The 25872-nt window shown below is 40.5% G+C and overlaps 1 protein-coding gene and 1 pseudogene across 2 annotated transcripts; both read right to left on the reverse strand.

The window, feature by feature from the left end:
* Positions 1–4377: 4377 nt before the first annotated feature.
* Positions 4378–17683, reverse strand: LOC126584415 (pentatricopeptide repeat-containing protein At5g48910-like; annotated as a pseudogene).
* A 2413-nt stretch (positions 17684–20096) lies between these two features.
* Positions 20097–22477, reverse strand: LOC126588073 (uncharacterized). Of its 2 annotated transcripts, XM_050253213.1 has the most exons (4): positions 22129–22471; positions 21126–21187; positions 20896–21000; positions 20097–20695 (listed from the first exon to the last, which is right to left on the reverse strand). In XM_050253213.1, exons 1-4 carry the CDS (start codon positions 22358–22360, stop codon positions 20546–20548), a joined length of 549 nt encoding a protein of 182 aa, XP_050109170.1. In that variant the 5' UTR covers positions 22361–22471; the 3' UTR covers positions 20097–20545. The 2 variants fall into 2 exon arrangements, with proteins under 2 accessions (XP_050109170.1, XP_050109171.1); XM_050253214.1 differs by lacking the exon at positions 20896–21000 and having other exon boundaries at positions 22129–22477.
* Between the last annotated feature and the right edge of the window lie 3395 nt (positions 22478–25872).

Here is a 25872-nt window from a genome sequence, read left to right on the forward strand (position 1 = left end):
AAAAATACCCCAATCCCAGCAACACACGCTTGCAACTCGACGAACGCGTCTGTAGATCCACTTCGATCCCACCTATCATCTAGTCCTAAGAAAATTAATCCCGATCACCTCGCCTCCAACTATGTAATTGAGTAGCAGACCACAATTGAGAGAGCCATTTATTTAAATTCAAATTTTCAAAAAAATGCAAATCAATGAGAAATAACACATATAAGAAATATAACTTTCAATTTGATAAAAATTGTTAAGGTTGTGACATAGAAAAGGGGAGAGTACTTTTCTTTTAATTTTTAATTTTATTTTATTTTTCAATATTTAAATTAAATAGAGAATCTTATATATATGTTTATAATAATTTATGAGTTTGTTTTTATTTAACAAAGACAGGATAAAATGGTCCTAATTGTCTAACATAGATAAAACATGATAACCATTGGCCAAATTGAAAACACAAATACTAAATTGGCTAAATGGCTATAACACAAGAACCATTTTGACATTTATGCTCACGATGTCATTAATTTAATGAAGGATCAAACAATCAATCTAGCCAAAGGCATAATAGATGCAATTTCAATACCTTATAATGTAAATGAGAAAATTAGACTTTCGTAACACTTTTAAAAATCACCCCAGATCTCAATGATGTAAAATATAATTAGCCCTGAAAAAAATTACATAAATCATGCATTCCTCCAATTTAAATTTTAAATGTTGACTATTCATAAGTAAATCCAGATTACCACCATACTATTTCTTGTTTTCCCCCAAATTGAATTGCTTAATCATCATGTTTAATAATTATGGCTTTTGTCTGGAAGCCAAAGTGCTTATGAAAAAAAGCCTTTTTGGTCTATGGCTGCATGCGACTTGCATGAAGATATTGGGATTGTGACTTTCGTGTTCTGCTAATCAAGTGTGTCTATGTCACAGCCCGTCCCGGATTTGTGTATTATTTATTTATCGCCGACGTAAAATTACCTAAATACCCTTGGACATTGAGAATTATTATGGATGTTGTGGTTTAGACTTAAGAGTGTGGACCAATTAGCTATATTCCTCTATTATTGGACCCAATTAGAACAAAGTGTTCTCTTAGTTATGATTGGTGGCTTTTGGACCACACATACCCACCTACCTTCTCTCTCTTTCCCGTGCCCTCTCTCTCATCTCTCGGACTCTCTTTTCCCTCTTTCGTACGGACAAGCTTCGAACTCCCCCTTTCAGGCACGGATCGAAGCTTTAAAGGGAATTCTAAGGACATAGGAAGCTTAAGGAGGTCCTCACGAGTCTCGGGGTACTTCGTTGGAAGGATTTGGACGTCGGAGGACTGAGATTGACGTGTTTCTAGGTAAGCCGAGCTATCGACCTTCCTTGGGGAAAATCTAGTAGAATTTGATAGGAGCATATTTATGCAACTTAGTTAGCTTGTTTCTTGCATTTACTTAGTTTAATTCTAGTTATTTTAGTACTTTAAGCTATTTTCGTGTGTTTGTAGGTTCAAATAACAAAGTTAGCAACAAATTGCTATTTGGAGCATTTTGGAGCATTTTTGGGCCAAGATTGGATAATGCAAGCATGGAGACATGAGGATGGACGTTTTTGAAGATTTGAAGGCTAGAAATCAGCATGTGTGTGTGCAAGTGCGTTGACCTATAACTACAAACATCCATCCACTACACCCATTACATCCACTCATTACCAAACATCCATCCACTACACCCATTACATCCACTCATTACCAAACACTCACCCACTACACCTATTACATCCACTCATTACCAAACATTCACCCACTACACCCATTACATCCACTCATTACCACAACATACACCACTACCACCTTAATTAGATGGTGGTCCTCTCCCTAGCCTATAAATACATCCACCTTTCACCATAACAAAGCAGAGGAAAGATCCATCCAAAGACACATTCACACGGACAATTTAGGGAGAAGGGAGGAAGATACATTCTACCGCAAGGTAGAGTATTTTCTTCTTAACAAATTCAGATATTCCCTTCCATATATCCATACGCATCCATCAAAACACACATTGTGCCGTAACAAAGAGAAGAAGGAGGACCCTTGGACGTGATTGCCAGTCAAGTTGGATTGTTGGAGCGTTTTTAGGTGTTTTCATTCTTTTGTTTTCAATGTCTAAATTTGTTTATCTTTGCTTTGTGAGTATGAGGAACTAAACCCCCCTTAGCTAGGGGGGAATTCGAAACCATGTTCATGCTTGCAATATGTTTTGATTACCTTCAGTTGTGATTTCATAAGTTGTGAATTCAATTTATTTAACTGCTTGATTAATAACTTATTCGTGTATGTTTATTAAGAGTGCACACTTAGTTTGCATGCATGAATATGATGCTAGAGTATAAGGGAGTTTCACCTAATAGTTACAAACTTATATTCACAAGTAGTGGAGGTCGCTTATAAACGATCGTGTTAAATGAATTCTTGGCAGGAGTTTCGTGCTCATCATAGTAACGAATCCCTCGTCAATACTTATAGTTTTCATAATGCTTAATGATCTTTGATTGTATCTTTATTGTGCTGTTGACGTAAAGGACTTTTGAAGAATGCTTGAATTGTTGTATGCGCTTTCCCATCCAATTCAATAACTTAAGGAGAACTTGAAGGTTAATTTAAGCAGACTTAATTAACCTGGGATGTTGAGTTTCATGATTGATTGAAAGAACAACTGAAAATTGGTTTATGTGCAAGTATGTCATGTGTGGAGAAGAACCCTCTAGCTAGCCCATCATCCATAGTTTACCCAAATTCGTCCAAAATCTGTTTTAGTTTACAATCTGTTTGTTTTGTTTTCAAATTCATCAAAATCAAATCCCCCTTTACTTTAAAGTGTTTTATTAGTCAAAATCTATTTTGATTTGTGTTTTTAAGTGTCTTGAGTCAAGTTAGAACCTAATTTCGTCCAAAACCATCCCTAGAGTCAGTTTAGAGTCTAATTCATTGTTTTAAGCAATTTTGAGTCTTTTAAACTAGTTTTGAGTCTTTTTAGTTTGTATTGCATCTTTTGAGTCTAGTTTGGTGTTTTAAGCTTAATTTTACGTTTTTAAGTCAGTTTCAAGTGTTTTAGCAATCCCTCCTAATCCCCGGCCTAGAACGATCCCTACTTACATTCTTTACTACAATTGACAACAAGAGGGTTTAATTTGTGTGTTAAGATAATTTTCGCATCAAAATACCCCAATCCTAGCAACACACGCTTGCAACTCGACGAACGCATATGTTGATCCACTTCGATCCCACCTATCATCTAGTCCTTAGAAAATTAATCCCGACCACCTCGCCTCCAACTATGTAATTGAGTAACAGACCACAATTGAGTGAGCCATTTATTTAAATTCAAATTTTCAAAAAAATGCAAATCAATGAGAAATAACACATATAAGAGATACAACTTTCAATTTGATAAAAATTGTTAAGGTTGTGACATAGAAAAGGGGAGAATATTTTCTTTTAATTTTTAATTTTATTTTATTTTTCAATATTTTAAATTAAATAGAGAATCTTATATATAAGTTTATAATAATTTATGAGTTTGTTTTTATTTAACAAAGACTTGATAAAATGGCCCTAATTGTCTAACATAGATAAAACATGATAACCATTGGCCAAATTGAAAACACAAATACTAAATTGGCTAAATGGCTATAACACAAAAACTATTTTGACATTTATGCTCACGATGTCATTAATTTAATGAAGGATCAAACAATCAATCTAGCCAAAGGCATAATAGATGCAATTTCAATACCTTATAATGTAAATGAGAAAATTAGACCTTCGTAACACTTTTAAAAATCACCCCAGATCTCAATGATGTCAAATATAATTAGCCCTGAAAAAAAATTACATAAATCATGCATTCCTCCAATTTAAATTTTAAATGTTGACTATTCATACGTAAATCCAGATTACCACCATACTATTTCTTGTTTTCCCCCAAATTGAATTGCTTAATCATCATGTTTAATAATTATGGCTTTTGTCTGGAAGCCAAAGTGCTTATGAAAAAAGCCTTTTTGGTCTATGGCTGCATGCGACCTGCATGAAGATATTGGGATTGTGACTTTCGTGTTCTGCTAATCAAGTGTGTCTAGCTCTGGAAACAAAGTGTTAAACCACTAGCAAAAGCTATCATGCCTCTTTCTCTTGTAATTTTTTTCACTCGAGAGGAGTGCATGATTACTATTTTGAAGTGTAAATAATAGCTCTCGGCAATAAGTACGCATACAAGACTTCTTAACTCTGTCAAACATCACAATATTGTACATTCATCACATAACACAATGATTAGCTTAGAAGAAGAATCAGAAAACAATTGAATTGATATGTGTAGGCATTTACCAGTAATCCTTGCAAGAGCATAAACCATTTTCGAAGTGGTGGAAGCGCTTCCGATCCCTGACAACAATCTTGCATTTATAAATTTTCGAGATCAACTTTATCGAAGAGTGACAATCTTCGCATATGCGTAGGTTCTTAAAAATTCGAAGACTGGTTCGAGGGGCTGTACTGATTAAGCCTAAGGCAGTTGCAATCTTTTCGCTATGGTAATGTAATGCACTTTGTTTTTCTTCTTCATCCATGTTGAGCAACACTTGTGTGGTGTTAGGCCTATGGCCTTCCAAGCTCAATTTTTCGGAAATTTCCTCCAACATTGAATGGATTTCTCCGGCTCTATGATGGGATTCGTCTTCCACCACAAACTTGTGAATTGCTCCATCAAGCTCAATCAAGCTACCTCCCGGTTCTTTCCTAATGTCCATATCTTTCATCCGCAATCTCACATTTGCAACTGCCTCCCAATTTCCTAAAGAGGCATACATGTTTGAGAAAGCAACGTAGGATCCGTATCATGAGGAGCGAAGTCCATCAAAATCTCTGCCACACGTTTGCCCATCTCGATGTTCCCTTGCATCTTGCAAGCACCGAGCAAGGCCTTCCATGTGACATCATTCGGCTGAATTGGCATGTTTAATATAAGCTCTTCAGCTTCTTCTAACAATCCGGCACGACCTAATAAATCAACCATACAACCATAATGCTCAACTCTAGGTTCTAAGCCAATTACATTAATCATATGGATGAAGAATGCTCTTCCCTTCTCCACCAAACCAGCATGGCTACAAGCACTCAAGATACCAATATATGTTACATCACTAGGCACCACACCAGCTCGTTCCATCTTCGAAAAATAATCCAGTGCATCATCAACTCGACTGTGCATAGCAAGCCCACTGATTATGGCATTCCAAGTAATCACATTGCTTTTAAGCAGGTGCTTAAAAACTCGAAGAGCGTCCTCAATGCTCCCACACTTACAATACATATCAACCAAAGCAGAACCGAGCACATCATCAATCCCGATTCCATTCTTATCAGCATACAAATGTATCCACTTCTCTAGTTCAAGTGCGCCAAGCCCTGATATCGCAGGCAAGACACTTGTTGATGCACAAAAACAGTGAGAACTTTGGTACAACAGAAAGTGTTAAGTTTGTGACCTTCGCTAGATTGCTCCGGTCACTAGTGTGGATAAGTATGTAAATGATAGAGACAGGGAAACAAACACAAGATGTACGTGGTTCACCCGATTGGCTACGTCCACGGAGCAGAGGAGTTCTCATTAATTGTGAAGGATTTACACAAGTACATAGGTTCAAGCTCTCCTTTAGTGAGTATTAGTGAATGATTTAGTATAAATGACATTAGGAAATATTGTGGGAGAATGATCTCCTTTTATAGAAGAGTTTCTAGCGTTGTTCTGACATTGACACGTGTCGTGTTGTGATTGGCTTCTGATGTTGACACGTGTCGCGCTGCGATTGGCTTATAATGTTGACACGTGTCACATTGTGATTGGCCTCCTGATTGGAGGGGAAACTCTTCTGGGTCCTTGACGGTATAACGTTGACCGGTGCTCAGTAGTTTCGGGATTGGTTAAGTATGGTATAAATAGTACTCCCCTAAGTTCCTGAGTGAGGGAAGCTCCTTGGTTGGGGACTTCCAAGATCCAAGCCATTTGAGTAATCATGAAACTTCTAAGTACCGAAGTGTGGTATCATTTTCACTTGCCTTATCTGTCTCATATGTAGATGTGGCATCTTCTCTGGAAGTACTTTTCCTCCATCTAGGGGTGGTATCTTTAACCGATGAAGATGCACAAGGTAATGTATCAATTTCACTTGAAGCTTACTTGTAGTTTCAGGCTTGGTCAAGTGCGATACAAACTCTATAGTAGGAGTCCCAAGTCGCCTAGCTAGGAGATTTGCCGAATGAGGTAACAGACAAGGTAAGCAATCAGACTTCCAAGCAAGCAACCTGGATCGGAGGTTCGACTTCAACTTCTGGTTGATTGTTCTCCTTCTCCTTGTGTTGTAAACAGCAACAAGGATAAGGAGAAGCAAATGGAAAAGAGATGATATGAGATACTTTTGCTTTTAAAGAAGTAACTTTCCACAGGCTTATTCTTGAACTGGGCTAGAGGGTTTTCTGGTTTCCTCCAGAGTATAAGGCCGACTCAAGAATTTGAGGGTCAAAACAAGTCCATCAAATTTAGAGTACATTCCACCTTAATGATATGGGATACTTTTGCTGTCGATAAAGTAGTGGGTGTGGTATGGCGAGGCTTTGCTCTTTGGCGATGGTGTCAGCGAAAAGTTGTTGAAGCTTCTCGAGTTATTCGGATAGGGCATCGATGCTGGGTTTGAATTTGATTTAGATTCCTCTGTCTGTGTTGTGTGGTTCTGTAGGAAGGGCATCGTGATGTAGTGATCTGTTCCAGCTCATCATTGATCTTTCTGCTTCAATCTCTTACAGCATTTGTCCCCGATGTAGAAGTGGAATGCAACCTTTGCATTTAAATGGTCATTCAGAGCACTACTTCGCAACGACTCATCCATGCGTGGCAGCTTCAGTGTAAAGCGTCAATATCGTATCAACTGTTATGAGGTATTTGCAGAAGGACTTCGTGACCTTGACAACAGTTGAGGATGAGTAATTGAGAGCAATGTTAGGCAAACAACCATGCAAAGATTTCGGGCAATCAGTTCCAGATCAAAAGTTTGATTTCAGGTTCCGACTGATTGCGTTTTTTCTCTTTGTCCTGCAGGTAAAAGCAAGGGCAAAGGAAAAGACAAGGAAAAAACATGATATGGGATACTTTTTGCTTTTAACCCTGATGATACGAGATACTCTTGCTCTGGTGTGGCTTGTTTGCAAAGGTATTATCGGGGGGAAAAAAAACTGAGTATTTCGAGAGACTTTGCTGAGAGTGCCTTCTCGGATGTGAAGAGAAGTTAAGCATTTTTTATTATTTGCAGGTCTGCTTGGCTGTGAAGGATGACGGTCGACATATATAAGAATTGTCCCAACAGCGAATGGTAACGCTTTTCCTTTACCCTTCTCAGTCATAGCAATGTAGTGGGAGCTACAAGATTCACGTGTTTTAACTTTGTCAGAGCACTTTGAAAAAGTGGTATGTGGTATCTGGAAAGCTAATGTTGCGTGTGAAGATTGCGGACAAGCTTTATCCCAGGAAATCTGGCTCTCGAAGTTCGGAGAGCGGTGCCTCTTCAATTTTTGAGAAAGCAATCCTGGTAGGAGTCTGGCTCTCGAGATTCGGAAGCGGTGCCTCTTCGATTTTTGAGAAAGTAATCCTGGTGAGAGTCTGGCTCTCGAGATTCAGGGAGCGGTGCCTCTTCGATTTTTGAGAAAGTAATCCTGTTGGGAGTGTTTTCTCGATGTGAATAAAGATTGGGCATTTTTGCCAGCCTGCCTTGCCACGGGCACGGAGGTTGACACACATAGGGACTGTCCAATTATCAAGCAGTGGTGTTGTTCCTTTACCCTTGTGGGTAATAGTAGGGTAGCTGGACCTTCAAAATTTATGTGTCTAAACTTTGTCAGAGATCTTTAGCAAAGTTATCTGTGGTACCCGAGAAGCTGATATTGTATGTGGATAGTGGTGCGTCTTCGATTTTTGAACTAACGACCATGTTGCCCTTTCTTTATAAGGGCACTAATTGTGTGCAAGAAGTACATTTAGAGAGTTATTGCTTGTAGGAGTTTTCCCCTTATTTTTGTACTTCAGAGATTTATTGGACCTTATTTCTCCTTCATTATTTCTGAAAATGTCTGGCCCATCCGACCGTCGTTTTGACTTGAACTTTGGTGAAGAGGCAGTTATGTCTCTTCAAGACAACATATGGCACCCATCATTCTTATCCCCTATTAGTCCTCTTACCGTTGGGGACTCTATGATGAAGAATGATATGACTGCTGCAGTGGTGGCCATGAACCTTCTCACTCCCAAAGATAACAGACTACTTTCCAAACGGTCTGATGAGTTGGTTGTTAAGGATTCTCTGGCTTTCAGTGTTCAGTGTGCAGGTTCTGTGTCTACTATGGTCCAACGCCTATTTGCTCGAACCCGCCAAGTTGAATCATTGGCGGCTGAAGTGATAAGTCTCAAACAAGAGATTAGAGGGCTCAAGCATGAGAATAAACAGTTGCATAGCCTCGCACATAACTATGCTACAAATATGAAGATGAAGCTTGACTAGTTGCAGGAATCTGATGGTCAGATTTTACTTGATCATCAGAGGTTTGTGGGTTTGTTCCAAAGGCATTTATTGCCTTCGTCTTATGGGGCTGTACTGCGTACTGAAGCTCCAAATGATCAACCTTCGGTCTCTCCTCCTTCTGGGGTTCTGCCCAGTACTGAGGCTCTGAATGATCACCCTCCGGTGCCTCCTCTTTCTAGGGCTCTGCCGACTGTTGAGACTTCTCCTGAGCAACCTTTGTGAATGCTCCCTCTTGTTTGTTTATTTTGATTCATGTATATGTACATATTTGTAACTTATCGGAGATATCAATAAATAAGTTTTGCTTCATTTCAACGTATTGTGTTAAATATACCAAGGCATTCTTCACTAAGTTCTTTAATTTTTTTCTTTTGTTAAAGCTTGTATGTTGAAGCTTTGTGAGTGAAGCATGTATGTTGAGGTAGTACTCCCTTAATTTCCCGAGTGAGGAAAACTTCTCGATTGGAGACTTGAAAAATCCAAGTCACTGAATGGTCGTGAGACTTCCAAGTATCAAGGTGTAGTAGCATATGGTATGGTAGGAGTCCCCCAAGTCTCTGGTCGAAGGAGTTGACGAATGAGGCATTTCCTTTCTAAGTGGTAGCCTAAAACTCCTCATTCATATATTTGTTATGAAAGTTGTTAGGCCCAAAGAAGAGGAGGCCTAGGCAATTTTTTTTTCGAATTTATTTTATTTTATTTCTTTTCTAATTTTCAAATTTTCGGATTTTCGAATTTCCGAAAATATATATATATATATATATATATATATATATATATATATATATATATATATATAAAGCTTTGGTGTTGAAGCTTTGAGGTTGAAGTTTTGTTGGGTACCATGAATTGATTTTGCTTCACACTATCTTATAGTGTGAAGCTTTTGAGAATTTGTAGTTATCGTCCATTGATGAAGCTTTGTTGAATTTCCCAATTTTTTTTTTTGGGAAAACTAGAAATTTGTTGAATTTCCCAATTTCCTTTTTTTTTTTTGGGAAACTAGAAATTTGAAAATGTGGGAGAGACAACATATAAAATTTTGCTTCCACACTGTTGAGCAAGAGATTGTGATGCAAGCCACACCTTGTAGTAGTCGAAGGTTTGGATGAACCATATAAATTGAATTTGCTTCAAACAGTCTTGATCAAGAGTGTGTGAAGCTTTCTACGAGTTGTAGTTGCCCTTCATTGATGAAGCTTTTGTTGGCACCATAAATTGGTTTTACTTCACACTGTCTTGATCAAGAGTGTGTGAAGTTTTTGAGAATTGTGGTTGAACTCCTTTGATGAAGCTCTTGTTGGCACCATAAATTGGTTTTGCTTCACACTGTCTTGATCAAGAGTGTGTGAAGCTTTTGAGAATTGTGGTTGCCCTCCATTGATGAAGCTCTTGTTGGCACCATAAATTGGTTTTGCTTCACACTGTCTTGATAAAGAGTGTGTGTGAAGCTTTTGAGAATTGTGGTTGAACTCCTTTGATGAAGCTCTTGTTGGCACCATAAATTGGTTTTGCTTCACATTGTCTTGATCAAGAGTGTGTGAAGCTTTTGAGAATTGTGGTTGCCCTCCATTGATGAAGCTCTTGTTGGCACCATAAATTGGTTTTGCTTCACACTGTCTTGATCAATAGTGTGTGAAGCTTTTGAGAATTGTGGTTAAACTCCTTTGATGAAGCTCTTGTTGGCACCATAAATTTGTTTTGCTTTACACTGTCTTGATTAAGAGTGTGTGAAGCTTTCTACGAGTTGTAGTGTTTGCATTGTTACAGATGAGAAATGTCTAAAGCAGAAGCAAGAGGGTTGAATAGTTTGATCTTCGTATGTCATGCACTGAAGTTGTTGTTGGCTTGCTATAAGACTTTGTTGGTGACTATAACTCTTGTTGGGCATAAGTGCTCCCCTAGTTGAGTTGTCAAGCTTGAAGGTTTTTTATTATTTGTGAATGCTAGGAGTTCACATGTACAAGTTGTACCACTCGTCTTCTGATAGGTGGAATGAATGGTGAGTTGCTTTCATCATTTGGTTGGTGGTACGAAAGTGAGTTCCTTCATCACATTTCATCACCTGGTTGGTGGCACGAAGATGAGTTCCTTCTTCACCTGGTTGGTGACATGAATGACAAGTTACCAAATGATATTAGAGTACGGGTTGTACATTTCATCACCTGGTTGGTGGCATGAAGGAGAGTATGGGTTGTACATTTCATCACCTGGTTAGTGGCATGAAGATAAGTTCCTTCTTCACCTGATTAGTGGCATGAGTGGCAAGTTGTCAAATGATGTTAGAGTACGGGTTGTACATTTCATCACCTGGTTGGTGGTATGAAGGAGAGTACGGGTTGTACATTTCAGCACCTGGTTGGCGGCATGAAGATGAGTTCATTCTTCACATTTCATCACCTGGTTGGTGAGAATAAGGGCAAGGTGTCGAGGCACATTGTAGCAAGTGTCGAATGACACAAAGTATGTTGAACCCTTTCGAAGCACAGTTGGCTTATGTATGAATGTATTAGAATGTATGATTGAACGAATATACTGTGAAACTGTTTGTTTATTTGTATAGTCTTGTTAACATAGACTTTGTTTCATGTTGGAAGCATTCATGTTGAAGCTTTGAACCCGAGTGTTTCATTGCTAGGAATGTAAGAGGATTAGGACCGAGTTGTCTAAATCACATCTTTATTGAATTCATGCCAAATAGTCTTTGTTACATAGGATGCCGAACGGTTGAAGCTTAACATTTGTACAATGTGAGTTTACTTGTAATAGTACTTCAAGTGATCAGCGTTCCATGGATGGCCAAGGGTCTTGCCATCGGAGCTTCTAAGCTTGTAGGAGCTAGGGCGACTGATGCCAAAAACTTCAAACGGTATATCCCAGTTTGGACTAAGTGTTCCTTCACTCGGGACTCTGTCGCAGAGTAATCTTTTCTTTAATACCCAGTCCCCCACTTTGAAAGAATGAGGTTTGACCCTTGAGTCATAGTAGTTGGAGATGCGCTGCTTGTAAGCGACATTCCTCAAGTGAGCCTGGTTTATGTGTTTCTCGACTAGATCTAAGTTGAGGGTAAGTTGTTAGCCATTTTCGCTTTGCACGTAGTTTTGGACTTGGAACGTTATTTACTCAAGCTTAACTGGGACAACTACCTATGTACCAAAGGCAAGTGAGAATGGGGTTTCTCCTGTTGATGTCCGATACGAAGTGCGGTATGACCAAAGAACTTGGGGTACAAATTCTGGCCAACAACCTTTAGCCTTGTCCAAGCTTGTTTTCAAAGTTCGCTTGATTATTTTGTTGATGGTTTCAACTTGTCCATTAAACTGGGGATGAGCTGAAGAGGCAAAACATAAGTTGATGTTGAACTTAGAGCAGAACTTCCTAAACTTACTGTTGTCGAACTGTCGCCCGTTGTCAGTGACTATCACATTGGGAATGCCGAATCTATAAAGGATGTTCTTCCATACGAAGTCTTCTATTTTTGCCTCAGTAAGGGTTGCCAAGGGTTCTACTTCAGCCTACTTTGTGAAGTAGTCAACTGCAACGATTGCATAGCGGGCCTTACCCTTCCCTGCAAGCATTGGGCCAATCAAATCAAGTCCCTATTGGGCGAAGGGCCAAGGGCTAATCATAGGATTCAAGAGTTCACACCCTGCCGTAGAGTCTATAAGTCTGTCTATGAGAGGAAGAGGAAAGCTATCATTCAGGCATCCTTTGTTTAGGTCGGTGCTATCATTCGGGCATCCTTTATTTAGGTCGATGTAATCGACACACATTCTCCATAAGACCTTTTGGAGCAGGAGACTTTCCTTGGTCGGATTCTTCTTAACAAGGACAACATTTGCTACCCACGTTGGATAATTGACTTCGCGGACGAAGCCTATGCCTTTGAGTTTTTCAACTTCTGCTTTCATTGCCTCGTACCGTTCAGCGTCATAAGATCTTCGCTTCTGTCTCACTGGCTTGGTCTTGGGGTCAATACTTAAGCGATGACAGATGATATCGGGCGAGATGCCTGGCATGTCCTCGTATGACTAGGCGAAAACCTCAGTGTTCTCTTGCAAAAAAAAAAAAATCAATGCCAACTGAATAGGTGGTGACAAGGTGGTGCCATTATTCACCATGCGATCTGGATAATCTTTTGAGATAGAAACCTTCTCCAGCTCTTCAGCGGGTTGTGCTTGCTGGGTGAAAGAGTCATCTCGAGGATCGTCGGGTTGACTGTTGCCACCATGAAGATCAAAGTTGGCTTCGTCTAGGCTAGTCTTTATGACTTGGTCATATATAGAAAAGGTTTCCTTGGGCACATGCAGGTATTGTTGCTTGACTGAAGTGTTGTAACATGACCGTGCACTAAGTTGATCTCCTCTGATGTAACTATTGCCATAGGGGGTTGGAAATTTCAACAACAACATTTGTGTGGATACCATGACCTTGAGATCATTGATGCCTGTGCGTCCAAAGATGACATTGTATGTCGTTGGGCAATCAACCACCAGGAAGTTAGTGGTAATGGTAGCTATATAAGGGCATGTACCAATGGTGAAAGGTAAGTGTATGCTCCCTAAAGGTTGCACGATATCACCGGATAAGCTTATCAGAAGAGAAATCGAGCGATCGAGCAAGTGTTCAGCTATATTAAGTGCCCTGAAAGCTTCAGCAAACATGATATTGACCGAAGCCCCCGTGTTTACCAGGATTCGTCGTACTTCAAAGTTGGCTATGTGAGCCTCCATGATCAATGGGTCATTGTGAGGGTAGATGATACCTCTTTCTTCTTCAAGGTAGAAATGTATTGGATCCCAGTTAGGCTTTTGATACTTGCCTCCCCTGATGTCTTCCACGTGAAACACTTGGTGGCCAGGCCTTAAAGCTCGTTCGTTGTTTTTCATGGCCCTATTGGAAGATTCAGATATGGGTGTGCCGTCGCTATTGGAATATATCACATTTACTTGGCGTTGGTTACGGTTATCCCTTGAAGGGTGAAGAAAGAATCGATCAATATTTCCTTCACGCGCTAAAGGTTCAATATGATCACGAAGGGTGATACACTTCTCGCCGTCATGGCTGTTATACTCGTGATAGGAGCAAAACGTCCCCGTGTTCTTCGTGGGCTTGTAACCTGACTACCTCGGCATTGGCTTCGGTATCCGGTATGCTATGCTAGGGTAAATGGTCACGCATGTGGTGTTCAAAGGTGTGTATGTCTCATACCTTGGGGTAGGGCATGTCCTGATACGTGCTTGGCCCACTGTGTTGACTACCTGGGGGTGGGCATTATCGTGGCGATACCCTTAGTTATCGCGATAGTGTCCTTTACTCCTTTTACTCAAATGAGACTGGTGAGGATGAAAATCTTTCTTTTTTCCCTGAGGTTGATATGTCTGTTGACTTGTCAAAGTATTAAGTAAGGTAGAGGGAGGCACGGCTACCGTTTGGAAGGTCAATGTCTTCTCATTTGGTTGGATCTAGCTTCCACTCCCTACTTGTTGATAAGGGGTGGCTGTGGGAGGTTTCCCTTGATATGTCATTGCCTCGGCGGAGGCATGGTTGTAAGCCTGTGCCATCACCTCAGAGTAAGTCTTCTAAGTGTTGGCATTGATCATGTACTTGAAGAAACAATCACGTAGGTTTGCCGTGAAGGCTTTGAGGGTAGTCTTGTCGTCTGCCTCGGCACAACAGGAATACTCATGGCTGAAGCGGTCAACATACATATGTAATGACTCGTCTAGCTTCTGGCGAATAATGTACAAGTCATCCGCAGAATGCAAGCGATCGGTCTGGAAAATGTGTTGAGAAACAAATAGTTTCCTCAATTCCTTAAATAAGTCTACCGTCTCAGGTGGAAGATGGCAATACCAGTTTAGAGCTCCGTCAGAGAGGGTGGATGGGAAGAGAAGACATCGCTCTTCGTCGGTGTGCATCTGTATGCCATAGTGGACTCAAAAAGGTTAAGGTGTTCAATCGGGTCCTCATTTCCAGTATAGAGTTGCAAGCCATGCTTCTGCTTTGTCTTTGCTTGGAAGGGGTGTCAAAGATCTTCATTGTAAGAGGGCCAGGCCTAGGTTGGTTCCAATCAGGTATCTCAGCTTGTCGTTCGGCCTTCAACTTGTTTACTTCCTTAATGAGCTGTAGGACAAGAGGGTCCTGAGTGGCGTCATGTACCACTGGAGCTTTCTTTCGTAAATCTCCATCTCCTCTTGGAAGTAGGAAGGTTTGATCAAGATCGTGTGATTTTTCCCTAGACTCACCGTACTAACTTCCAAGGTATGTCTATCAGAACATCTCTGAGTCCCCTATACCTTCGTGTTTCTCTAGGACTTGTTGCCCCTTCCCCAAATTGGTAGCCGGCCTGGGACATGGGAGGGGACCGAGTCTTTCAGAGACCGTTGGGTCATTGATCTTCGAGCTTACCTGGATGTGATTGTCTCGACGTTGCTTTAGGAAGTCCCGACAGTTGTGAAAAACGGCTTTCGATCCTTCAACTTCTTTTGTAAGGAAGTGTCTTCCTCAACTCCTCATACTTCAGGTCGAAGCAGCTGGGTTAAGAGAAGTCTCATGTTAGTCGCCATTTCGATGAGTAGCTCGTTCCTCAATAGGAATACCCATGTCGAGGGCAAATGACCCTCCGTGTTAGGGGCTCCCAGTTGATGGTTGACTTCCACATGGGTGATGAGCTCGTGTGTTTTAGTATATCTAGCCTCGTGGAGCATCTCGAAGACCTTCTTATACTGCTCTTGGAGTATCTCATTCGTCATCGCTATCTTGTTGTTCTGAGCCTCCAGCTCATCGACTTTAGCCTGAAGAGCAAACTTCTTTTGTTCCTTCTTTCGTTTCTTCGCACTAGGTGCAAAAATGGTGTCATTCTGTGTGTTGTGGCTTTCTTCGCTCCCTATGTTGGAAAGGGATGCCTGGTCAAAAGAGAGTGTACGAATGGTGAAAACCAGCTTAACAAAGCTGAAGAGAGTGGGAATAAGTGTCGTTCCCACAGACGGCGCCAAATGTTGATGCACAAAATCAGTGAGGACTTTGGTACAACAGAAAGTGTTAAGTTTGTGACCTTCGCTAGATTGCTCCGGTCACTACTGTGGATAAGTATGTAAATGATAGAGACAGGGAAGCAAACACAAGATGTACGTGGTTCACCCGATTGGCTACGTCCACGGAGTAGAGGAGTTCTCATTAATTTTGAAGGGTTTACACAAGTACATAGGTTCAAGCTCTCCTTTAGTGAGTACTAGTGAATGATTTAGTACAAATGACATTAGGAAATATTGTGGGAGAATGATCTCCTTTTATAGAAAAGTTTCTAGCGTTGTTCTGACATTGACACGTGTCGTGTTGTGATTGGCTTCTAATGTTGACACGTGTCGCGTTGTGATTGACTTATGATGTTGACACGTATCGCATTGTGATTGGCCTCCTGGTTGGGGGGAAACTCTTCTGGGTCCTTGACGGTATAACGTTGACCAGTGCTCAGTAGTTTCTGGATTGGTCAAGTATGGTACAAACAACATTAACCAATGTCACATAATTTGGACACACAGTCCCAATCTGTATATCCCGGAACATTTCCACAGCCTCCTTAAAAAGCCTGTGTTGCGTGTACCCAGATATCATCGCATTCCACGACACCACACTTCTTTGAGGCATTTTATGAAATAGCTCCCTGGCAGCTCTAAAATCCCCAAGTCTTACACACCCATCAACAATCACATTCCACAAAACTACATTGCCCTCTTGCTTCCTTCCATTCAAAACATCAAAATCCCCAACACTCCTATAAAACAACAAATTTGCATCCTTCATAACCTCACACATTACATACATCCTCAAAAGATTGCTCATAACAAACCCATCATTTTCCAATCTAAACTTCACAGCCATGGCATGAACACACTTACCCACCTCAAGATTCCCCATTTTTTGCACAGGCTTTGAGCACAAAGGGGAAGGTGAACTTATTGGGTCCCACAGAACCATCAGCAACCATTTGAGAAAAGAAGAAGAGGGCATCGTGCGAGTGGTCGTTAACAGAGTCCTCTGCGAGAGTCCTGATGATTGTGTTCCAAGAAAAGCAATTGGGCTTCTCCATTTGAGTGAAAACTGAACCGGTATATTGGATACTGCGGTGGGTTGAGAGGGCATAGAAGCAGAGGATTTCGGCGGCGGCGAGGGGGTCATGGATTTGGCGGGTTTTGATGAAGTGGGCGTGGACTTGGTGCAGGTCTTTGATGGTTTTGTATGATGTGATTTGTGGGAAGAGGGAAGATGGGTGAGAGGGAGACTGAGTTGTGGGGTTGCAGAAGGTGAAGGTCATGGCAGAGCTGGGAATGTTTGGTGACGGAGAAAAAGTTTGTGCTCAGCTCTGTAGAATATGGGGTATTACAGTATCTTCACGAAGCTTGCCATCTCAGATTTTTTTTTTCGATAGGGCGGATCAGATTTTATTTAGGATTCAATAATTATTAAGACAAATCTTAAATTTAAGGAATATGCTAAAGCTAGAAACTATTTAGCTGATGATGAGCCACAAGGCGTTTTTTTCAATTTTGATATCGTTTATTACGATAGTTATTTCTTTAACAACAACTTTATGTTTTTTTTGTCAATCAAAATAAATTTCATTAAAAAAGAAAACTAGTACATAGTAAGACAATTCAAAAAGAAAGTTCAGAAAAAGCCAAGCAAAAGCTCAACTCCATAAAAGAAAATTACAATAAAATAAGTCCAAAGTGAGTAGCTCGAAGCAACAAACAACCAGAAAAGCCTAGACATGAAAATGTAGGGGTGGGCACGGGCCGGGCCATGCCCAATTTTGAAGGGACCGGACTGGACCTGGGTGCAAAGGAAACGGGCTGAGCCGGGTAGGGGATAGCACATTCTTATATAGGAACTGGACCTAACCCGGCCCGGTTGAAACGGGCCAATTCGGGCCAGGTCCACGGGTCCTTGGTTTTTTTTTTTTTTTTTTGCGAAACTGCCACCGTCGCCTTCAAATCTCTGTCTCCGTCGCCTTCAAATCCGTTAGGGACTTACAGTCTGCCATGCAGCACTTCCTCATTTCCCAAACCACCAGCGCCGAGAAGTTTAAGATTCCGAGTTGGAGGATAAGTCGCAAGTCACAACCGAGTCGGTGGACCACATCTCTTAGGTCGCGATGTCTGATTTGAAATCCCACCTACATCTTCAACGCCGATAGGGTCTCCGACCGCCCCAACGTCGACTTGCGCGATGAGAGGATTTAACGGTGAGGTCGTCAAGCAGAACGAGAACGCAACGGTCGGTGGGGTGGTCCGGCGAGAAGGAGTGGGCCAGAAATTGAAGGGTTAGAGTTAAGAAGGCTAGGACGCCGACGAGCTTCGACATGGTTGGTTGGGTTTTGGGAAGGACTCTAGTGACAGAGTCGAGCTTGAGGAGACCTAAGATGGGAGGATGGGTGGTCGAAGGACGGACGACGAAGGAGAGACAACTGAGAGTTGGAGTCGAGGGACAGACGGCGTGGAGTGAGCTTTGAGAGAGACTCGATCAGATTCAGAGATACTAGGGTAAAAACCAACGGTCATTATTGGAAGGTATGTTTATTTTCAATTTGAGTCTTCTATTTCAATTACAAATGAGCCGGTCTGGGGCCCCGTTTTTCTATACATCTGGAACCGGCCTGACCCTAAAATGTCATTGCCCCAGCCCGCACCGCCCCGTTTCCCCTATTAAAAAACAGGACCTGCCCCGAACCGCTAATACCCGCCCCTACCCATGGGGCCCAGGGCCCGTTTGCCCACCCCTATGAAAATGTAAGGCAACCGCCTCTACCAAAATATCACCACCGCCACCGCAGATCTGTCACCAGCACCTGGAAGAAGGGCTGAAGAAACAAATGGATGAACGGAAAATGGGGATAGGCAAGCTACCTGCGTTGAAAGTGCTCCCATAATCCTACCAAATAGTGCAAAATGCAATTTAAATGCTACGAGCCACCAAGGTGCACCTCCGAAGGAGATCTTAGGAAGAGACACCCAATGAAATGAGCAGCAAGGGTAGATGGTTGTAATTTCACGGTGAGGAGTGATATTTGGAAAGGAGCAAGGCATAGAAGCCAGATATGAGATAAACTCAAGGACAACTGAGACCAAGCTCAGAGCAATCTCAAACACAAAATGCTCAGGGAGAAAAAAGCTGAAAGCTAAATGCATAAAAAGTAAATCCAAATCATCAACCATGGTGGTTTGGATAAGTGAAAAATGGGATGGAGTCGGGAGAAAAAAAAGGGGGGATGGGGAGGTAGGGGAAAATGGGGGAAGAGAAGGGAAGATATGGAGGTAACAGAAGGTTGAAGAAAGGGGAAGACAGAGGAGGGCGAAAAAATAGGGAGAAAAGGGAAGAAAGAGAGGAACCAGAGGGTGGGATGAGGGCAAGGAGGGATGAGCACTGGGTTGCCACCGACCCCAAGCTGGAGCAAGGAGCCGATAACAAGGAAGGTTTCAGAATTTTAGGGGTTTATAAGAGTGAAATTTAATATTTGAAACCTAAATCTAAGCGACCAAAAATGAGAAAGAGTTTGAGTTGAGTTACGTGGAAAAGGAATGCTAGCTACTTTTCCAATTTGCCTTTCCTAGCTACTTTTCCAATTTGCCTTTCCGTTCTTACCTTTTCTACTCATGCCTTACCGCTTGAACTCCACTTGTACATCAATCTAAGAAATTAATTATTTAAAAACCTGTTACTTAGTACTACAGTTTAGTGATATTTATCTTCACTTGTAAGTGAAAGGTCTTGTAGCGGCGGCTGTGTGGGAAGCCATTGATAATAGAGAATGTGGAGGTTGCTCTACACCAAGCCAATGTAGTGAGAATCAAGATCAAATATACCTCACTTTGTCACACTGATGTCCGCTTCTGGAAAGCCCGGGTCAGCGTTGCAATTCTATATGCTCTTTTTTTTTTTTGGCAACTTCTGGTCTATTACTACTTGTTACATTTTCCTCCTTTGAAACTTCAAGACCAGATGCCAATGTTCCCGCGGATATTCGATCACGAAGCAGCTGAGGTAATTTGTTGCTTACTCTTATGTTAATCCTGATTCACTAGTGAGATTTAGTGCAAATTATGGATTTGAATGCTTATTTATTGATCTTTGAAATCAACAGGTTATTGCTGAGATGATCGACGATGGGGTTGATAATAGCATAGAGCGCACCGGCAACATCAATGCCCTCATGTCTGCTTATGAATGTTTTCATGATGTATGTTTAATTGCCTCACAAGTTACATTGTCATTGTTTAATGACGGAAATATGATTGGTTCTAACATGAAATGGTTCCGAAATATAATCCAGCAATCGCGGAATGGCTAAAGGAAGAGAAGTTGTCTAGGACTAGGGTACTGGTTTGTGTATCTACTGCATATGCGTGATTTTCTATGTGATTCCCCGTGAGTAGCATTCTGAAATTTCTAATTCAACAAGAAGAAAGAGAAAATAATTCAAAGATTAAATTCTTTAGTTTTTGAGAAAATGAGGTCGTAAACCATATATCTTAACGGCTCATGAAAGGAAGTGCGATAATCACTTCGCAGCGTATACTCATTTCTCTCTGTCTCCCTCTCATCTTGTAACTTATCATCTACGCCTTTCTCTCCGTCTCATTTTATCATGCTGCCACTAATAACTATATTAAGCGCGCCAATTTCCTACCATCAATGCCAACTTCTGCAGAAAAGACCGTTTTTTTTGTGTATAATAAGATCTCCATGAGCTTTGCAAAGATTAAAACTAATTAACTTCCCGTCCACTTTCCGAAAGGGACGGCTCCTCACAGTCAGGTTCGCTATGCTAGGCCTTTCCTAACAGCTTAAACCAGCAGATGAGAGATTTTTCTTCTGTCTATGAAGATACCTTGCTCCATTCCACGGTCCACCCATGTGTCTGTTACTTGTACTTCTCCATGATTCTTCTGGCTTCTTCTAGACTGTCGTCTATCCCGTCCTCCTTTGGCGTTGAGGTGGTGCCTCCACCCCCCCGGGGCCCTTCATCCTTATTCAAAGCAATGAATATAAAGTATACAAGTCCCATCGTAGCCTGTTATCATACAATGCTTACTTCAATACAATTGCATATCATATATGTACTTTACAAATACAGGACTATCTAATATCTATATAAGAACAATCTTCTCTTATTGGCGATAAATTGTCTACGTATTATCTCATTTCTTTATGGTAAGGCAGCAAAATACGCAATTTACTGTTCTTGGAGGAGGAAAGAAATGGACAACATACCAGCGCAAAGAAAGCTGTAGACAGGAAAGATTTGAGCACAAACAGTGAAAGTGTCAATGCAACTATAGTCACAGAAACCCTTGCAACTGGTCTCGGTACTGAATTCTACCAACCCCAAAGAAAAATGAAAACAGAATATCAACAATCTCCAATTTGTACAGAAAGAAAGAAAAACACCGGGCACTGAAATGAAAATCATCGCAAGAAAGGGGAGACCCTACAGAACTTACCGGGACAAGATTGGTTCCTGCCTCAACTCCATCTCTCCCAACCTTCCATGCCGTTTGCAGAACTATTTACATAATTTACACCAGCAGTGTTAACACACATGTAAAAATAAACAGCAGTAACTATATGCTCTCTTGTATGAGCAGGACAGCAACAAAAGTAGTTCATGTGATGCTAACAACATTGAATTTGATGTGAATTTAAGTTTTAAGAACAAAATAACGTCCTCCATGTGATAATGTAACTCAACCACAAACCTAACATCTTATCCTAACACTTAAAAAATTCTGACTCAAAATGAGCCTGCATTTAAAGGTCGTAATAGAAATACCTTCTTGGACTACTTTTCATGCAATTGGAAGTGGATCCTCCATACAAGTTTTCCGTTGACGAAAACTGAAAAGAAACTAATAAGGGGACCTGTTCTTATGAACCTATAAACGGTCGTACCCAGTGCACAAGGCTCCCGCTTTACGCAGGGTCTGGGAGAGGTGAATGTCGGCTAGCCTTACCCCCATTTATGGAGAAAATGCCACAGAACCAAAATTGCCCCAAGAAAATCACACTTGCTACACATTGCACATCAGTAATCAGTTAGTCTTGCACCCGCCAAATATTAGGCTCTCATGGATTATGCATAATTAGCCAGTTCCCTCAACTATAATCTAAAATCGGATCCCCCTCTTTAATAAAGTTTTTGGACAACGCAGTGAATTGTTAAACTATATCTAACTCTTGAGACTACAAAATTCCATAATCTAACTGGAAACCAGCATGCTTTCTGCATACATATGCACATTACTTCCTACTAACCATTACCGTTCAGCTGCAATAGCATTATTTATCAAAACCCAGAAACCAAAAACCAAAAACAGAAAAAACTCAATGCAGAAAACAGAAAATTACAAGAACCCATCAAATAAAAATGTTCAGGGATGCCAATCAACAAGTACAAAATCAAAAGAGAAAGTAGAACAGCAACAAAAGCAGTGAAATGCAGCTAACCTTTGAAGAAGTTGGACTGTGAAGCGAACACAACAGGAACCACAGAGCGATGATTCTGAGTCCTCTGCCTCTTAATTCGAATAGCTGAGAGTAAAGTCTGTTTGTTTAATCTAAAAGATGAACTGGAGGAGAAGAGCTGAGAGTTGGAGAAAGCTAGGGTTTGATTCTTGTAACAATTTGGGGATTGTGGGGTTATGCAGCACAGGCTTTGCAGCATAACCGAACCGGCCATTGAGTTATCTTTCTGCAAAAATGTCACGGAAGATTAATTGGGAGAGCTTCAACCGCCATTTGAGGTTTTACACAGATAAGGAGGAGATTAGTTTAAGACTCTCTCAGCCTCACAAGCAAAGCGTTGGAAAGGGCCTACAAATGTCCAAATGTAACAGTCATTATTTTTCTGTGGGCCTTTTTCATGGGCCAATTTTAATTGTCTTTGTAGGAGGCGTTTTGATATATGTGCCTCATTTTTTAATTTTGTTGATTAAATATCTGTTTATTTTAAGAATTTGATTAAACATCAAGGGGACCGGTTGCTCCAGCAACTCAAATCGCCAGACTAAGTAGCTCCAGCACATTCGAGCTATTGGGCTGAGGGGGAGCCAAAGGGAGAGCTCAAGCACAAATCCAAGGCCTAAGCGCCTGAGGGGGGATTGGCGTCAGCTACGTTATTAAAAATTTTGCGTCAAGCGCATGCAACACAAGTGCGAGTGGGTGCGCGTCACTGACATGATTTGTAGGTGATGGGGCCCGCGTTGGACAGGCTGTCTATAGTTATTGCTGGGTGCAGCGTGGCACCCTCTCGGCCATTGGATTTCAACGACTCTTTTTTCTGGACCGTTCGATTTCCAACGGTAAAAAAAATTTCAAAACTCCCCCAACGACTAGATGACGTGGCACAATCTGAGCCTTTCGAATCCAAATCAACAGTCCAGTTTTTCGACTTTAAAACTTAAAAAAAAAATGATATGTTACCGTTATACCACGTGTCACAATCTGGAGGGTTGGATTTCAAATATTGTGTTATCCAACGGTATAAATTAATTAAGTTAATAAAAATAAAAAATAAAAAATAAAAAATAAAAATAAAAATAAAAAATCTGAAAAAAAATTTAAAAATTAAAAAATATATATTTTATTTCTATAAATACTTTATCATTATCTTCCACCTTACACCACACTTTCATATTTTCTCAAATACTTTCAACCACATTCCAATCTTTCTCTCAAAGTTTATATATACTTTCGTTTCAATAAAAAAGGGCCAATAATGCAGGTACGAATTGGACGCTTATTGAAGATGTTGCATTGTGTTCTAGATGGGTTGAAGTTACTCATGTTCCGATTACGGGTAATGAGATGTAGTTGCGAGAAATGTGGAGCAATATTCATTCCCTTTTCTTGAGAAAATTGGTGGCAAAAGAACAGAACAATCACTCTCAAGTCGTTGGAGAATACTCAGCCAATCGTTTACTCATTAGAGAAACACCTTGGCACAATCTAGTACTAATATTCGAAGTGGGGAAAATTTCACGGATCAGGTAACAATATATTATTTATTTGTTTGTACTATACCCAAATTTACATTAGCTACTTTGATTATAATTTGTTCTTCTCCCACATTTTGTAGACACTTCAAGCACAAGCTTGGTATAATGCCAAAAACAAAAACAAATCATTCAACTAGTGGGAATGTTGGAATATTGTCAAAGATGCCAAATTTAGAGTTGTGCCTGTCGGTCTAGAAGTTGTCATGAATAGCACCTATCTACACTCTATTCCAAATCACAACTCGCATGTTCATGAAAGCGACACAGAACAAGTGTCGGAAGCGACCCCTGAACAAGTGTTGGTGTCGACCTGTTATCCACTCAGGCCTCAAGGTAAGAAGGCTTCAAAGAGAAGAGGGAGTTTTTCCAAGAATGATTATGCAAAATATATGGAAGAACTTGCTCGCCAAGGTGAATTGACTTTGGCGAGGAAAATGGCTAAATTTGAGGTTGATAAGGCAAAAGCTCTAGCTGTTGAAAGATTATTTCAAGCTAATGAAAGAGAAAGAAAGCTACTTAGGCAAGACAGGGAGATACATAAAGAAGAAAGAAGGGCTCAACAAGATCGTGACATTATGAACACGCCTGTAGATGCGATGCATCCGAATTCTAAATATTTTTGGAATTCGAAAAAAGAAGATGTGGTGCGAAGGAGGCGTACAAGAGACGAAGGAGCAAGTGGAGATGGTCCTAGCACCACAAATTGGTTAGGTGATGATTTTTCATTCACGAGGAAGGTTCTAAAAAATGCTAGGCGGCTAGGAGGGATCTAGGCGGGCGCCTAGACGGATTTAGGTAAATTTATTATATATTTTATGAATTAATTAAATTTACTATATCAAATGTAAATAATTATTGACTAATATGTTATTTCTTATAGAAGAACATACATATGTGAATGTTTTATGTACATATATAATATGCTTGCCTAGGAAAAAAAACAAAATATTATCTAAATAATTTATAATTTATATAACATTTATATATATCCCAAACTTTTAAAAATATAAAAAACCTATATAGTGGTTGGTCTTCATTATTAAAGCCATGAGCACCTCACCTCTTTCACATCACCCGTCCACCACCTTGGGTCCATGGCTTCAATATAAAATATATATTTGACATTCCAGTCCATCAAAACCATCAGTGTCCATGGTTTTGATAATTAAAACCATCAACTTTTCCCTTGATTTGAGATCCCAGTCCTCGCCCTTTCATATTGAAATGTTTCAGACTTTCAGTCTCTCTCTCTCTCTTCGCACTTTCTCTTCCCTCATCTTCACAGACGAGCTACATAACAGACCACATATTGAAATGTTTAATTCTCTCTTTCTCTTTCTCTCTCTCTTTTTGCACTCTCTATTCCCTCATCTTCACAGACGAGCTACAGAATAGACCACATATTCAAATGTTTAGTTGTTTTTCTCTCTCTCTCTCTTCGCACTCTCTTCCCTCATCTTCACAGAGACGAGTTGCAGAAATTTGCCGGTAATCTCTCTATCTTTCTCTCTTCGCACTCTCTCTTCCCTCATCTTCACAGAGACAAGCTACAGAAATTCGTTGGGGCTCTGCTACTATGTACGAAATCAGAAGTTGTAGATTCGTTGCGAAAATTGCAGCAAGTTTGAGATTTCCAGCGAGATTCAAACCGCCTAGACTGTCGCCTAGCGCCGCCTAGCCTGCCTCAGGCGCTTAGCGAGCGTCTAGGCGGCTGCCTAGGCCGATTTTTAGAACACTGTTCACGAGGGACTAGGGAATTTGTTTTATAATCGGAGCCTATAATTTTCAAATCACATTGGGTTGTAATTTTGTATTTATTTAATTTGGTACTTTATGTAATTTATGTATTTATTGATCTTGATTTAATTTGGTACTTTATTTAAACTAAGAGAATCTTTATTCAAACAACATAAACACACCAAATAAAAAAAATAACACACTAAATGAACTTTAAAAACACACCAAACAAACTAAGAGCATTTTTCTTCCACCACAAGCTTGTTTTAAAGTTTCGTGAGCTTGTTTCAATGACCACAAGTGTTCTATCAAGTCTCTTTGCCAGGTTTTGTGATAGTATGAGGATTGAAGTGAAGTATATCGTTGAATGAGCCTTACATTGTATCTTCCATCCTTTTCTAATAGCTCGTGTTGCACGGGTTCTTCGGTGGCATTATGAGCACAATATTTCTGTGTT

The sequence above is a fragment of the Malus sylvestris genome, chromosome 10, assembly GCF_916048215.2.
Source record: "Malus sylvestris chromosome 10, drMalSylv7.2, whole genome shotgun sequence".
Lineage (NCBI taxonomy): Eukaryota > Viridiplantae > Streptophyta > Magnoliopsida > Rosales > Rosaceae > Malus > Malus sylvestris.

What these genes read in the sequence shown, in the direction of transcription:
- LOC126588073 (XM_050253213.1), bottom strand. Translation starts at nt 22,360, where the DNA reads ATGGCCGGTTCGGTTATGCTGCAAAGCCTGTGCTGCATAACCCCACAA. An exon ending in ACAGTCCAACTTCTTCAAAG is followed by an intron (nt 21,188 to 22,128) that starts GTTAGCTGCATT and finishes TTATGTAAATAG; the next exon opens with TTCTGCAAACGGCATGGAAG. An exon ending in CTACAGCTTTCTTTGCGCTG is followed by an intron (nt 20,696 to 20,895) that starts GTATGTTGTCCA and finishes GTATGATAACAG; the next exon opens with GCTACGATGGGACTTGTATA.